Here is a 17,396-nt window from a genome sequence, read left to right as displayed (position 1 = left end):
GGGTCAACATTATTCCTTACCTGGATGATTAGTTCCCAAAAGTTCCGTCACAGGAACTTCTTCAACAACACCTCCAACACAACATGGACACTCTACAATCTTTCGGAGGGATTGTGAATTTCTGGAAATCTTCCTTCATCCCCTCTCAGGAGATAGTTTTTCTAGGTTTCCTGTTCGACACAAAAAGTCAGAGTTTTTCTACCTCAGGACAACTCAAGGATCTGCACCACAGTCCGCTCCCTGTTGCTGTTACCGAGGTTCTCGGTTCTCAGATGTATGCATGGTTGGGCAGGATAGTGGCGACCTTCGAAGCAGTACTATATGCCAGATTCCATGCTGGGGCCCCTTCAGACTCAGATTCTGGGTTCTTGGAATCAAACGGGTCCACATCTGGACTTGCAATTATGCCGGCTGTTTGTTCAGACTTGACAGTCTCTCCATTGGTGGCTTCACAGTCGCACTCTAATCAAGGTGGGCACCGTTCACTGTTTGGTCTCGGATGACGATCGCCAAGGACGCCAGCCTCATAGGTTGGGTGGGGCGTGACTTCAATCTCAGCACTTCCAGAGACTCTAAAAAGGTCAAGAATCGAACTTACTGATCAACATTCTCGAGTTGAGAACACTTCGGTATGCTCTAATTCAGGTACAAACCAGCGTCCAGGGTCATCCAGATACGCATACGCTCAGACCACGCCAGGCCGATGGCTTACATAAACAAACAGGGTGGAACGACATGAAGAAGGTCGCCCATATTCTCCAGTGGGCGAAAAGGTGGATTTTAACCATCTCCGCACTTCACATTCCAGGATTGGACAACTGGGAAACAGAGTTCTTAAGCCGTCGCACGATACATTTGGGAGCATGGGACCTTCATCAAGAAGTCTTTCTGGCCCTAGTATCTCTGTGGGGAACTCCCGACGTCGACCTCATGGCATTTCGTCTCAACCGAAAGCTTCTTTGGTACGGCTCCCAAACTCTGGATCCTCAAGCAACGCTAATAGATGCCTTGACAGCTCCATGGCAATTTCGACTGGGATATCTGTTTCTGCCATTTCCCTTGATACTGCGTTTACTTCAACACCTCCGGAGAGAAGGTCTCTCGGTCCTTCTTGTAACACAATACTGGCCTCGTCATCAGTGGTACTCTTCTCCGCAGCAGAGTGACCGAGGACCCGTTCTGTCTACCTCTGATGTACGATCTACGTTTACATGGTCTTTGTCACACCACAATTTAAACCATCTGGCTTTGATGGCTTGGTTCTTGAATCCAACACAGTCACCTCTCGTATTGATAACAGAGTATGGTGTATCTGCATTGCTTGGTGTGAAAGACGTGGGCTGTCACCGCACCTCTTTCGTTTGCCTCGTCTGTTGTTTTTCTATCAGGATGGTCTGACTAAAGGACTTAGTTGTCTAACCTTACGGGACAAGTTTTGGCATTATCGATACTTTAAAAAAAAAAAAAAAAAAAAAGAATAAATAAAATAAATTAAATTAAATAAAAAATAATATTGGCTCTTATTCCGGAGGTCCAAGCACTCCTTTAAGGTGTTATCAGGAATCAACGTCATTTTGTTCCTCCGGTTCCACCCTGGGATTTAAATCTGGTTCTTCAGGCTCTCCAGAAGCCTTCGTTTGAACCACTAGGATCTGTTGGGTTACCCTTTCTTACTCTGAAAGTGATTTTTGTTTGTTTTTTTTTTTCTCTCGGCCATTGCTTCGGCCAGGCATTTTCTTGCAGACCACCATTGTTGGTTTTTCACGACAATCGAGTGGTCTTCCGTAAGAAGCCTTCCTTCTTGACAAATGTTGGGTCGGCTTTCCATATGAATCAGGACAAAGTACTTCCAGCGTTTTTCCCAGAGTCTTCGGGAAGAGATTGTCACTTAGCGCTATTGGATGTTGTTAGAGCCTTCTGCATTTATTTGTCCTGTACAGAGTCTATTTGTAGTACGGATACCTTGTTGGTTTTTGATTGATGCGCCAAGCATGGCTGACCGGCTTCTAAGGACACGGTGGCGCGCAGGGTTAATGGCGCTATTCGGCAGGCTTATGTTTCTTCGACATTGCCTGTTCCTGATTCATTGAGCGCTCATTGTCTCGAGCTGTTGGAGCCTCTTGGGCTGTTCGCGGTGATTTATCTGTCAGCAGATGTGTAGAGCTGCAACCGGGTCGTCCGTACATACCTTCACGAAGTTCTACCGTTTTCATGCTTTTACCTTGGAGACTGCCTCTGTTAGGCGTCAGATTTTGCAGACTGCTATGCCGTCTGAGTCTCCCTCCTCTACTTAGCTTGCTTTGGGAAGTCCCATCAGTAAGTGCGCAGCGTCCCCCAGATGGATGAAAGAGAAATAGGGATTTTTGTTTACTTACCGTAAAATCTCTTTCTCTGATTCCATCTGGGGGACGCTGCGATCCCTCCCATATGTTTATCTGGTTTAACCAGTTAATTTTTTTCGGTCCATCTCCTTGGGCTTGGCTAAACGTTAACTGAGGTGCTGGCTAGACAGGAAGGAGATGGGAGGGGTTAGAGGGGGAGGAGTCAGGTTTTAATAGTTCTGTGCCAAACTCCACAACCACACACCTCTAACCCATCAGTAAGTGCGCAGCGTCCCCCAGATGGAATCAGAGAAAGAGATTTTACGGTAAGTAAACAAAAATCCCTATTTTACTGACCCTGGGGCATATAAAAGACGCTGTCCTATATATGAGGGATGCCCAGAGGGACATTTGCCTACTGGGCTCAAGAATAAATGCAATGTCGATTTCTGCCAGAAGGGTCCTGTGGACTCGGCAGTGGACAGGTGATGCCGATTCAAAAAAGCACATGGAGGTTTTACCTTATAAGGGTGAGGAATTGTTTGGGGACGGTCTCTCGGACCTAGTTTCCACAGCTACGGCTGGGAAGTCAAATTTTTTGCCATATATTCCCTCACAACCAAAGAAAGCACCGTATTACCAAATGCAGTCCTTTCGATCACAAAAAAGCAAGAAAGTCAGAGGTGCATCCTTTCTTGCCAGAGGCAGGGGTAGAGGAAAGAAGCTGCACCATACAGCTAGTTCCCAGGAACAGAAGTCACCCCGGCTTCCACTAAATCCACCGCATGACGCTGGGGCTCCACAGGTGGAGCCGGGAGCGGTGGGGGCGCGTCTCCGAAATTTCAGCCACCAGTGGGTTCGCTCACAGGTGGATCCCTGGGCCTTACAGATTGTGTCTCAGGGATACAAGCTGGAATTCAAAATGATGCCCCCTCACCGTTACCTAAAATCGGCCCTGCCAGCTTCCCCCATGGAAAGGGAGGTAGTGTTAGCGGCAATTCACAAGTTATATCTCCAGCAGGTGGTGGTAAAGGTTCCCCTCCTTCAACAGGGAAGGGGTTACTATTCCACAATGTTTGTGGTACCGAAACCGGACGGTTCGGTCAGACCCATTTTGAATTAAAAATCCCTGAACATTTATCTGAAGACATTCAAGTTCAAAATGGAATCGCTCAGAGCGGTCATTGCAAGCCTGGAAGAGGGGGATTTTATGGTGTCTCTGGACATCAAGGACGCTTACTTGCATGTCCCCATTTATCCACCTCATCAGGAGTACCTCAGGTTTGTGGTACAGGACTGTCATTACCAATTCCAGACGTTGCCGTTTGGCCTATCCACGGCACCGAGAATATTTACCAAGGTAATGGCGGAAATGATGGTGCTCCTTCGAAAGCAAGGAGTCACAATTATCCCATACTTGGACGATCTCCTCATAAAGGCGAGGTCCAGAGAGCAGTTGCTGATCAGCGTAGCACACTCTCAGGTAGTGTTGCAGCAGCACGGCTGGATTCTGAATATCCCAAAGTCGCAGCTGATTCCTACGACGCGTCAGCCCTTTCTGGGCATGATTCTAGACACAGATCAGAAAAGGGTGTTTCTCCCGGCGGAGAAGGCTCAGGAGCTTGTGAATCTAGTCAGAAACCTCTTAAAACCAAAACAGGTGTCGGTGCATCACTGCACGCGAGTCCTGGGAAAGATGGTGGCGTCATACGAGGCCATTCCCTTCGGCAGGTTCCATGCGAGGATCTTTCAGTGGGATCTGTTGGACAAGTGGTCCGGATCGCATCTTCAGATGCATTGGCTGATCACCCTATCCCCCAGGACCAGGGTGTCTCTTCTGTGGTGGCTGCAGAGTGCTCACCTTCTCGAGGGCCGCAGGTTCGGCATACAGGACTGGGTCCTGGTGACCACGGATACAAGCCTCCGAGGATGGGGGGCAGTCACTCAGGGAAGAAACTTCCAAGGGTTGTGGTCAAGTCAGGAGGCTTGTCTGCACATCAATATACTGGAACTAAGGGCCATATACAACGCCCTGAGTCAAGCGGAGCCTCTGCTTCGCAACCAACCGGTGCTGATTCAGTCAGACAACATCACCGCAGTGGCTCATGTAAACCGCCAGGACGGCACAAGAAGCAGGGTGGCGATGGCGGAAGCCACCAGGATTCTTCGTTGGGCGGAGAATCACGTACAAGCACTGTCAGCAGTGTTCATTCCGGGAGTGGACAACTGGGAAGCAGACTTCCTCAGCAGACACGACCTCCACCCGGGAGAGTGGGGACTTCATCAAGAAGTCTTCACGCAGATTACAGATCGATGGGAACTGCCACAGGTGGACATGATGGCATCCCGCCTCAACAAAAAGCTAAAAAGGTATTGCGCCAGGTCAAGGGACCCTCAGGCGATAGCTGTGGACGCACTAGTGACACCGTGGGTGTTCCAGTCGGTCTATGTATTTCCTCCTCTTCCTCTCATACCCAAGGTACTGAGAATCGTAAGAAAAAGAGGAGTGAGAACAATACTCATTGTTCCAGATTGGCCAAGAAGGACTTGGTACCCGGAACTGAAAGAAATGCTCACAGAGGACCCATGGCCTCTGCCTCTCAGACAGGACCTGTTGCAACAGGGGCCCTGTCTGTTCCAAGACTTACCGCGGTTGCGTTTGACGGCATGGCGGTTGAACGCCGGATCCTAGCGGAAAAAGTCATTCCGGATGAAGTCATTCCTACGCTGATAAAGGCTAGGAAGATCGTGACAGCAAAACATTATCACCGTATATGGCGAAAATATGTTGCTTGGTGTGAGGCCAGGAAGGCCCCAACAGAGGAATTCCAGCTGGGCCGGTTCCTGCACTTCCTACAGTCAGGAGTGACTATGGGCTTGAAATTGGGGTCCATAAAGGTCCAGATTTCAGCCCTATCCATTTTCTTTCAGAAAGAACTGGCTTCTCTTCCTGAGGTTCAGACATTTGTTAAGGGAGTGCTGCATATTCAGCCCCCTTTTGTGCCACCAGTGGCACCTTGGGATCTCAACGTGGTGTTGGGTTTCCTGAAATCCCACTGGTTTCAGCCACTTAAAACCGTGGAGCTAAAGTATCTCACGTGGAAAGTGGTAATGCTATTGGCCTTGGCTTCGGCTAGGCGTGTGTCAGAATTGGCAGCTTTGTCATGTAAAAGCCCCTATCTGGTTTTTCATATGGACAGGGCAGAATTACGGACTCGTCCACAATTTCTGCCGAAGGTGGTGTCATCTTTTCATTTGAACCAACCTATTGTGGTGCCTGCGGCTACTCGTGACTTGGAGGATTCCAAGTTGCTTGATGTAGTCAGGGCTTTGAAGATTTATGTGAACAGAACGGCTGGAGTCAGGAAAACTGACTTGCTGTTTATCCTGTATGCATCCAACAAGCTGGGTGCTCCTGCTTCAAAGCAAACCATTGCTCGCTGGATCTGTAACACGATTCAGCAGGCTCATTCTGCGGCGGGATTGCCGCATCCAAAATCAGTAAAAGCCCATTCCACAAGGAAAGTGGGCTCTTGGGCGGCTGCCCGAGGGGTCTCGGCATTACAGCTTTGCCGAGCAGCCACTTGGTCAGGTTCAAACACCTTTGCAAAATTCTACAAGTTTGATACCCTGGCTGAGGAGGACCTTGTGTTTGCCCATTCGGTGCTGCAGAGTCATCCGCACTCTCCCGCCCGTTTGGGAGCTTTGGTATAATCCCCATGGTCCTTACGGAGTCCCCAGCATCCACTAGGACGTTAGAGAAAATAAGATTTTACTCACCGGTAAATCTATTTCTCGTAGTCCGTAGTGGATGCTGGGCGCCCGTCCCAAGTGCGGACTTTCTGCAATACGTGTATATAGTTATTGCTTAATAAAGGGTTATGTTATGTGGCATCCGTTGAGTGATGCTTGATTGTTGTTCATACTGTTAACTGGGTATGTTATCACAAGTTGTACGGTGTGATTGGTGTGACTGGTATGAGTCTTACCCTGGATTCCAAAATCCTTTCCTTGTAATGTCAACTCTTCCGGGCACAGTTTCCTTAACTGAGGTCTGGAGGAGGGGCATAGAGGGAGGAGCCAGTGCACACCAGTAGTACTAAATCTTTCTTAGAGTGCCCAGTCTCCTGCGGAGCCCGTCTATTCCCCATGGTCCTTACGGAGTCCCCAGCATCCACTACGGACTACGAGAAATAGATTTACCGGTGAGTAAAATCTTATTTTTACCTGTACCTGGGGCTGTTTCCCTTAAAGACCCAGCTGATCGCAAGATTGAAACCACTCTTAAATCAGTTTACACTGCAGCAGGTGTAACTCAACACCCTACCATAGTATGCGGCTGGATTTCTAGAGCCATGGTAAAATTGTCTGATGAGGTTCTGAAGGGGATGCTTACACTACCTCAGGAAGAGATAGTTACATTACTACAACACATCCAAGATCCTGCAAACTTTATGAGCGAGGCTGTTAAGGAATTTAGTATCGTAGAGCCCAGTGGCTGCGACAATGGTCAGCAGATGCTGATTCTAAAAAAGGGGTTGAGAACCTTCCTTTTACAGGTGATGTCTTGTTTGGAGAAGAACTGAACAAGTAGATATCTCATGCAACTGCAGGTAAATCTACGGATCTGCCATCTGCACCGCTACCTGCTAGACGCCCCTATCCTGGGCCCTCCCTGCAGTCCTTCAGAGGCAAAGCCAGAGGTGCCTCCAATGCTGTTAGAGGAACTCGCAGTAAGTCCTGTAAACCAGCGGCTGCTGGACCTGTGGACCAGACCTCCGGATCCTCTTCCACGAAGCCCTCCGCGTGACAGTTGGCCCCAGCAGCAAGGCGACTCTCAGGTTGGTGCTCGCCTTCAACACTTCGGCCACATATGGGCAGAGTCCTGCTGGGATCCTTGGGTGAGGGACCTCATATCCCAAGAATACCAGCTGGAATTCCAGGAACTCCCTCCTCTCAGATTCTTCAGGTCATGCTTACCAGCCCCACCTGTAGCACGGGTTTCCTTACAGGAGACAGTGCAAAAGCTGCTTTCTACGGGAGTTATTGTTCCAGTACCTCCTCAGCTGCACACAAAGGGTTTTTACTCCAGTCTCTTTGTTGTTCCGAAGCCGGACGGCTCTGTACGACCGAATCTCTAAGAGCAGTGTTAGCGAATCTGGAGGATGGGGAGTTTCTGGTGTCCCTGGATATCACAGACGCATGCCTGCATATTCCAATTTGGCCCCCTCACCAAGCGTTCCTCAGGTTCACGATACTGGACCAGCATTTCCAGTTTCAGGCCTTACACTTTGGTCTCTCAAGGGTATTCCCAAAGGTCATGGCGGAAATGATGCTACAATTGCGCTTGATGGGTGTCAATATAATCCCGTATCTGGACGATCTCTTGATAAAGGCAGTGTCCAGGGAACAGCTGTCCAGGGAACAGCTGCTGGACAGTATCGACCTGACTACTCGTTTGCTTACGGATCACGGCTGGGTACTCAACTTCCAGAAATCTCACTTGGAACCATCTCAGAGAATTCAGTTCCTGGGGATGATCCTGGATCACGGTGTCTCAGAAGATTTACCTTCCAATGGACAAGGCTTTGACTATTCAATCTATGGTCCGGTTGGTGCTGAAACCTCGCGTGGTCTCAATTCATCTTTGGATTCGCTTGCTAGGCAAGATGGTGGCCTCCTACAAGGCGATCCAGTACAGCAGGTTCCATGCGCAACCATTTCAACTGGATTTGTTGGACAAATGGTCGGGATCTCACCTACACATGCATCAGCATATAACCCTGTCACCGAAAGCACGGATATCCCTGCAATGGTGGCTACAAGTCTCCCATCTGGTGGAGGGTCGGAGTTTCAACACTCAGTCGTGGACGCCGTTTACAACGGATGCCAGCCTCTGGGGTTGGGGGGCTGTGACTCAAGGGGTGCAGTCCCAGGGGACATGGTCGTTTCAGGAATCTGCTCTTCCAATCAACATCCTGGAGCTATAAAGAGTTACAAGATAATATGGAGATCACCATCAAACCCGCCGATAAAGGGGGGGGGGGGGTTTGATGGATTCGACATCCTACGAGGCTGAGATTTTGCGCCAATTGGGAGCTCGTACCACATATTGAAAATTACGGTTATTTCCGACAATAGATACTTTGAAGAAATTACAAAATTTCATAGCAAAATATGAGGTGTGTGATGTACTAGATGAAAATGAACGAAAGTTCTTAATTAATCCAGAACCTCTCGTCCTGGTACTGTATGTCCTCCCCAAGATCCACAAAAGTTTGGTGATCCACCGAGGAGACCTATAGTATCAGGAATTGATTCAGTGACAGCCAATCTGTCCCAATTCATCGATCACCACCTGCAGCCTCTGGTATTGCTTAACAAATCACATTTCAAAGATACAACAGATGCTTTAAGATTGATAAGTAATATTAAATGGGATAATGATCTAATTATGGTGACAGCTGACGTTCGGTCGCTTTACACCATTATAGATCATCGAGATGGAACTGGGGCAGAACCTTGAGAACTGGTGGATTGGAGAAAGGGCTTCAAAGGTTCATCGTAGAAGCGGTCATGTTCATATTACAAAATAATTATTTTGCATTCAAGGGCGATTTCTATATACAAAAAAACAGGACTGCGATGGGCACCAGATTCGCCCCAAGTTATGCCAGTGTATTCATTGGAAGGTGGGAGGATGAGTACGTTTTGGAGTGACCATCAATTCGGGGCGAGCCTGGTGTCCTGGTCCCTGTATATAGACAATGTCTTGTTATTTTTGGCGGGGGGATGAGGAATCCCTCAACAATTTTTTTCTATATCTGAATGACAATAAATTATATATTGAGTTTACTTTTACAAGTAGTTGGGAAACTTAATTTTCTGGACATTACAATATATGTAGAAAATAATCAACTAAAGACTAAAACCTATACGAAGAACACTGATTCCTTAAGCTATATCGATGCCTCTAGCTGCCATCATCCCAACTGGCTTCAATTAATCCCTGCAGGATAATTAAAGAGAGTAAAAAGAAATTGCTCCAAGAATGAAATATACCAGACAGGCAAAAGAGATGCAGGCAAAGTTTGCAGAATGTGGATATGATAATGCAGTGATTAAAAAGGCAGCTGAAAAACTGAAAGTATAGAGAGAAGAACCCTATTGGAAACTAAAGATAATAATTCCAAAATAAATGATGGGAGACAAGCAGATTTCGGGTGGGCATTTGTGACCACATTTAATAACCAATACAAGTCCATTGAAAAAGTTACGACTCGACGTTGGGATGTATTAAAGAAAGACCCAATAAAAGGATCAGAACTGCCCACCAGACCTGTGTGTATCTATAGGAAGGCACCTAACCTAGGCAGTCGCCTAGTCAAGAGTGCCTGCACACTGATAAAGGACCCCTCAGGAATTAAATACAAGGGTTTCTACTGATGTATGTCCTGCATTGCATGTAGAGAAGTCAAAATGAAAGACCAGAACAAAACTAGTGAAATAATAATAAATGGCAAGACCTTTGCAATAAGGGACTTCATCACATGTGCCACAAAAAGCGTGGTTTATGCGGTAGAGTGTGAATGTAATCTGGTCTATATAGGACGTGCTTCGAGGCTGTTGAAAGTGAGGCTTGGGGAGAACCTCAGGAACTTCAGAAAGGGTTTAGAAACCCATGCACTTCCCGACCATTTCGGGAAGGTACATGGTTGCTCCACCATGGCTATCAGACGGTTCGTAGGTCTACAATGGATACGAGGCCATTGGCGCAGGAGAGATTTATCTGCCCAATTAGCCAAGGCTGAAATGGGGACCATATACGATATGGGGACCCTCCAACCTGGAGGGTTAAACGTGGACTTTTGAGGTTAAATGGTTCTTATAGAATTGATTAGATTGCCTTTATGTCTGACTTGTCTTTTTTTCATATTCTTGTTTTTAATATATATTGTTTCTATTTTAGAATAATGCACCTTTATACGCCGAAAATAAAAAATCATCCATTATTTGATCTTGGAGGGAGTACTGGTTCCTATATATATATATATATATATATATATATATATATACACAGAGCACCAGCACCTTAATGAAATAATTGGAGGTTGAGAAACTGAAGATATGTGTATCTAAATAAACGATCCCGTATAACCGGAAGTCATGGAGTCCGTTAACTAAGGAAGTGCATTACGTCCTATGCAACCGTTATGTGATTTGATCGGACCTGTACAAGAGAGACTTTGCCGGGGTAACTAGAGGAATGTCTATGACGCAAACACATGGATCATGTGACCGGGCTGCCGCACAGCGCTAGTATGAGGCAATTGGATGGCGGCGATATACGTGGATATTAAGGGGAACAAGGCGATTGGAGTCTCCATGGTGATATTTATATGATCGGACCTGGCATGCGAGCGTCATGGACAATTAGGACAATGTATGTATAGAGACCAGCTGTGCCGGGGCCAATAGGGAAGGGTTTTTTAAACTGGATTGTGAGACTGTGAAGGCATTCACTAACGGAGCTTACCTTGAGAAAGACCCAGGCAGGGTCTGAACACATCGGTGCCCTAAGTGGATGACCCTGTGAGGAGAAGGACGTGGTGAATAACATCGCCGATCCAGAGAGGCAGACTAGAACCAGAGGAAATCCCTTGCCTGAATCTGGTAATTAGCCATTGTCCATTCCTTGCCAGGATTCTATCCCAATTGTGAATGCTTTGATACTGTTCCGATTAGATAGGCACTGGATGTTTTTGTTGTTATTAAATAAGTGTTTTTAAAAAGAAGGTTTTACACTATTTTCTGTCCCTTCATTTCTCTTTTTCGGTTCAAACTTGAACTAATACTCCGTGAGAGAAAGAGACAGCAGGAGAAAATCAATTAAACCGACCCACATACAGCGCTGGTTCAGTGGTATTCTATGCATTGTGTTGTTTGTCTATCCTGGAACTCAGAGCACTTTACAATGCTCTAATACAGGCCTCATACCTCCTTCGGAATCAGGCCATTCAGGTGCAGTCGGACAACGCCACGGCAGTAGCGTATATCAACCGACAGGGAGTAACAAGAAGCAGGGCTGCAATGCGAGAGGTGTCAAGAATACTCCTCTGGGCGGAAGCCAACGCAAAGGCCATCTCAGCCGTTTACATTCCAGGAGTGGACAATTGGGAAGCGGACTTCCTAAGCAGGCACGACATCCATCCAGGGGAATGGGGCCTCCATCCTCAGGTGTTTCAACAACTTGTTCACCGGTGGGGTTGTCCACAGATAGACCTGATGGCTTCTTGTCTCAACAAGACTAAAAAAGGAAAGAGTTCAGGCAATTCTCATTGCCCCGGATTGGCCTCGATGGGCCTGGTATGCGGACCTCCTGTCGCTGGAGGAACCCTGGCCTCTGCCGCTTCTCAAGGACCTTCTTCAACAAGGACCATTTGTCTATCCAGACTTTCAGCGGCTACGTTTGTCGGCCTAGAAGTTGAGAGGGAGATTTTAACCTGGAAGGGTCTTCCATCCAAGGTGGTTTCCACTACGATCCAGGCCCGTAAGGTGTTCACTTCCAAACATTACCACCGTATTTGGAAGAAATATGTTTCTTGGTGTGAGGGTAGAAAATGTTCCCCTGTGGAATTTCGTCTGGGTCGTTTTCTACTGTTCCTGCAAGCAGGAGTGGATAAGGGCCTACGTTTAGGCTCCATCACAGTTCAGATTTCGTCTCTCTCTATCTTCTTCCAGAAACAACTGGCGGTACTTCCTGAAGTACAGGCCTTTCTTAAGGGGGTTTTGCACACTCAACCACCCTTTGTTCCTCCCACGGTTCCGTGGGACCTCAGTCTGGTCTTGACCTTTCTCCAGTCGTATTGGTTTGAACACTTACATAGGGTGAACTTAAAATACCTACCGTGGAAGACTGTTATGTTACTGGCCTTGGCTTCTGCTCGACATGTGTCTGAATTGGGGGCTTTATCATGTAAGAGCCCATACTTGATATTTCATGACGATAGGGCGGAGCTCAGAACTCACCCACAGTTTTTGCTGAAGGTGGTTTCGGCCTTTCATGTTAAATCAACCAATTGTGGTTCCAGTATTATCCGACAATTCCGTTGCTCCAAAGTCCCTGGACGTAGTGAGGGCTTTGAGGATTTACATCAAAAGGACTGCTTGCCACAGGAAGTCTGACTCGCTTTTCGTCCTTTTATGATGCTACAAAAATTGGTCGTCCTGCCGCCAAGCAGTCCATTGCTCAAATTGACTATCCAACAAGCCTATACTTCGGAAGCTGTGCAGCTGCCGAGTTCTATTCAGGCCCACTCCACAAGGTCGGTGGGTTATTCCCGGGCGGCTGCCCGGCGTGTCTCGGCCTTACAGTTGTGCCGGGCAGCTACGTGGTCTGGTTCGAACACGTTCGTTAAGTTCTATGGGTTCGACACCTTGGCCAAAGATGACCTTCAGTTTGGCCAGGCGGTTCTGCAGGGGTCTAAGCACTCTCCCACCCATTCTGGGAACTTTGGGACGTCCCCATGGTAATCTACTATTCCCCAGTATCCACTAGGATGTTAGAGAAAATAGGAATTTAATACCTACCGGTAATTCCTTTTCTCGTAGTCCGTAGTGGATACTGGGCGCCCGCCTCAGTGCTTCGTTTCCTGCTAACCTGGTTGTAAGTGTTCTTGGTTGGGTTTGCTGTTGCTTTCCCTGTTCCATGTTTGGTTATCGTTGCTATCCTTCTATAGTTAGCGTTGCTTTCCTCTGTTGTGGTTAGCTCTGCTTTTTGTGTTGGTTTGTTACCTCACCGCTTTATGTGTTTATATCCTTCTCTCAAAGTATGTCTGTCTCCTCGGGCACAGTTTCCTAAACTGAGTCTGCTAGGAGGGGCATAGAGGGGAGGAGCCAGCACACACTATTGATTTCTTAAAGTGCCAGGCTCCAGTGGACCCGATCTATAACCCATGGTAATCTACTATTCCCCAGTATCCACTATCTACTACGAGAAAAGGAATTACCGGTAGGTATTAAATTCCTATTTTTTAATAGTACAATAATAAAAGTAATGTTTTATAAAATCATATCACTAATTGTGATTGCACCATAATAGAATACTTTCCTTCTGTTGTCCTGATTCTCTGTATAGGCTCAAGGCTTCACGGGGGAAATGGAAGATTTTATCCAGTGGCAGAGCAGAATAGAAAGCCAACTATCAGCTGCTAAACCCACAGGTGGACTTCCAGAGACCGCCAGAGAGCAGCTGCAGGCACACATGGTAGGGACATTACATTTGTGATAATCTTCTGTACTCCTGAAGGTCTGCACTTTTTACAAGTTGATAAATCATGTGTCAAACTAATTATACATTTTTTAGTAGTCAGGGCACTTGTTAAAAGGATTACCTCTTACCCCATGGTAACTGAGCACACATGTGGAGATGTGGTGGCTCTAAAGTCAGTGCTGCCCCGACACTGCAACGATATCGCCAGGAAAGTGAACTTTGTTTTAAGGGGGTGGAGTGGCTGTGTTTTGAACTTGCGCCCAATGTAATGTCAGATTGCCTTTTGGACAGTTAGACTCAGGGGCCCTATGCGCAGACTATAACATGAGGTCCGGTAACGCCTCAATTCTTGGAAGGGCAATACCTGTCATGGTGGAGTCTGTGTGGGCTCAGGCTTTGGGCAGGTCTATGGCTCAATTGGTTAAGTTGGTGGTCCACTACTGCATCTATTATTGTCCTTGCACATGTAGAAGTCCTCCAGAGGGTAGTGAGGTCTCTGACTGCCCCTGTTGGGGAGCTTGCTTAGGTTCATTCCATGGAGATTATTGGCTAAGGTTTCTTTGTACTTGTGGCTATATTCAGCATTAACATTTCTACTTAAATAATGCGGAAACAAGAGTTTCCAAATTATTCAAGTATTTACTCTATTCTGCGGGCGGTTAACAGAGAATATAAAGCGATTATATTCTCCGGTAAACCTAGCTCCCACAGTATCACAAGCCATTGTGCTCTACAGCACTTTATTGTTTATGCCGCCAGAGGTTCCCAAACCTTTTTGAATCCCAGCGCCCTAGAGTATCAGATTTTTTTTATTTATTTTTTTACGGCACCCCTAGGCCAAAAGTTTCTTATTGAGAAATGTAGAATGAAAAATTACATTAAGTAAATAGTGTTTATATGTCATCCTTAGGTTCCAATGTGTGGTGAGGGACAAGATTTGCTTCTGTTTGTCCACATATTGTATGATTGGCAGCCACCAGCACTGGTTTTGCCTATTACATTGACTATAAATAATTTGAATTGGTCATGGACCACTAATCCAAGGCACCTCTGCAAGTGTCCCAAGGCACCCCAGGGTGCCAGGGCACAAAGTTTGAGAACCACTGGTTTATGCTTTTCAGCAAGCATGAAAAAATGTTAGAAAATGTGGAAAAGCCTTATTTATATAACGCCATTTTAGAATGGCATTATATGAAGAAAAATCCTTTTTGCCAAAAACTGCAGGGAAAGCGGGATCTCGTCCAGTCAGTCCTGCAACTGGCTAATACTCCGCCCACTCTCCACCCAGGACATTTAATTCCAAAAATATTCAGGACAACATCAATACTATTGCTGAAATAGAGCCCTTCGAGTAGGTCTACTGCGTTACCAGGACTTGCAGAAATGTCATCACTCCACCCAAACAAGGTTATGGGCTATATGCAATTGCCGGCGAATCGCGGCAATTTTTCGCCCATTTTTTAATTCGACACAATTCGACCGTCGAATTCCGGCAGGTGGGTGCCGGAATTCAACATATTCAATAAAAAACGGATTCGACAGTCCCGCTGTCGAAAAATGGCCGATTTGACTGATTTTGATTAGATTTTAAAATTTTTTTTAAAAACTGTAAAAAAAACCGGAAAAAAATTGCGTGGGTCCCCCCTCCTAAGAATAACCAGCCTCGGGCTCTTCGAGCCGGTCCTGGTTCTAAAAATCCCGGGGAAAAACTGACAGGGGATCCCCCGTATTTTTAAAACCAGCACTGGGCTCTGCGCCTGGTGCTGGTGCAAAAAATACGGGGGACAAAAAGAGTAGGGGTCCCCCGTATTTTTTACACCAGCATCGGGCTCCACTAGCTGGGTAGATAATGCCACAGCCGGGGGTCACTTTTATACAGCGCCCTGCGGCCGTGGCATTAAATACGCAACTAGTCACCCCTGGCCGGGGTACCCTGGAGGAGTGGGGACCCCTTCAATCAAGGGGTCCCCCCCTCCAGCCACCCAAGGGCCAGGGGTGAAGCCCGAGGCTGTCCCCCCCCATCCAAGGGCTGCGGATGGGGGGCTGATAGCCTTTGGAAAAATGAAAGAATATTGTTTTTTCCAGTAGTACTACAAGTCCCAGCAAGCCTCCCCCGCAAGCTGGTACTTGGAGAACCACAAGTACCAGCATGCGGGAGAAAAACGGGCCCGCTGGTACCTGTAGTTCTACTGGGGAAAAAATACCCAAATAAAAACAGGACACAGACACCGTGAAAGTAAAAGTTTATTTCATACATGCCGACACACACATACTTACCTATGTTGACCCGCCAACTGCCACGTCTCCAATGTCGCCGACGATCCGGGGTACCTGTGAATAAAATTATACTCACCTGATCCAGTGTCCTGTGGTCTTTTATTATAATCCACGTTCTTGGCACACACAAAAAAATTAACACCCGGACCAGGCGGACTGAAAGCGGTCCCATGTTTACACATGGGACCCCTTTCCCCGAATGCAGAGACCCCCCGTGACTCCTGTCACAGAAAGGTCCCTTCAGCCAATCAGGAAGCGCCACTTCGTGGCACTCACCTGATTGGCTCTGCGCGTCTAAGCTCAGACGCGCATTGCACAGCCCCCTCCATTACTTTCAATGGTGGGAACTTTGCGGTCAGCGGTGAGGTCACCCGCGGTCAGCGACTGACTGCGGGTAACCCCACCGCTGACCGCACAGTTCCCACCATTGAAACTAATGGAGGTAGCTGTGCGCTGCGCTGTCTGCCAGCTCAGACGCGCATACAGCCAATCAGGAGAGTGCCACGAAGTGGCGCTTCCTGATTGGCTGAAGGGACCTTTCTGTGACAGGAGTCACGTGGGGTCTCTGCATTCGGGGAAAGGGGTCCCATGTGTAAACATGGGACCCCTTTCAGTCCGCCTGGTCCGGGTGTTCGTTTTTTTTTTCTTCCAAGTACGTGGATTATAATAAAAGACCACAGGACACTGGATCAGGTGAGTATAATTTTATTTTCAGGTACACCGTGGATTCTACTTGGACAAGTGGACAGAGGTCGGCGTGTGAACATAGGTAAGTATGTGTGTGTCGACATGTGTGAAATAAAGTTTTACTCTCACGGTGTGCGTGTCCTGTTTTTATTTGGGTATTTTTTTTCCAGTAGAACTACAGGTACCAGCGGGCCCATTTTTCTCCCGCATGCTGGTACATGTGGTTCTCCAAGTACCAGCTTGCGGGGGAGGCTTGCTGGGACTTGTAGTACTACTGGAAAAAACAATATTCTTTCATTTTTCCAAAGGCTATCAGCCCCCCATCCGCAGCCCTTGGATGGGGGGGACAGCCTCGGGCTTCACCCCTGGCCCTTGGGTGGCTGGAGGGGGGGACCCCTTGATTGAAGGGGTCCCCACTCCTCCAGGGTACCCCGGCCAGGGGTGACTAGTTGCGTATTTAATGCCACGGCCGCAGGGCGCTGTATAAAAGTGACCCCCGGCTGTGGCATTATCTACCCAGCTAGTGGAGCCCGATGCTAGTGTAAAAAATACGGGGGACCCCTACGCTTTTTGTCCCCAGTATTTTTTGCACCAGGCGCAGAGCCCGGTGCTGGTTTTAAAAATACGGGGGATCCCATGTCAGTTTTTCCCCCGGATTTTTAGAACCAGGACCGGCTCGTAGAGCCCGAGGCTGGTTATGCTTAGGGAGGGGTGACCCCACGCATTTTTTTTTCTTCAGATTTTTACCATTCCATTAAAAAAAAAAAAAAATATTTTTAAAAATATGTAAATAATACTTGTGCCTCCAAAATAGACAAACCAAGTACCTAATCCCTTCT

At 47.3% G+C, this 17,396-nt stretch overlaps 1 protein-coding gene across 19 annotated transcripts in view; it reads left to right on the top strand.

The window, feature by feature from the left end:
* Positions 1-17,396, top strand: part of MACF1 (microtubule actin crosslinking factor 1) — a 564,002-nt gene that overhangs the window by 458,491 nt on the left and 88,115 nt on the right. For all 19 annotated transcript variants that reach the window (XM_063954114.1, XM_063954106.1, XM_063954121.1 and 16 more), the window contains one exon: positions 13,459-13,587. In XM_063954114.1, the coding sequence (XP_063810184.1) occupies positions 13,459-13,587 (129 nt within the window). The remainder of the gene's footprint in view (positions 1-13,458; positions 13,588-17,396) is intronic.

Source organism: Pseudophryne corroboree, chromosome 2 (assembly GCF_028390025.1).
Source record: "Pseudophryne corroboree isolate aPseCor3 chromosome 2, aPseCor3.hap2, whole genome shotgun sequence".
Taxonomy (NCBI): domain Eukaryota; kingdom Metazoa; phylum Chordata; class Amphibia; order Anura; family Myobatrachidae; genus Pseudophryne; species Pseudophryne corroboree.
This window is presented reverse-complemented; position numbering and strand designations above follow the sequence as displayed.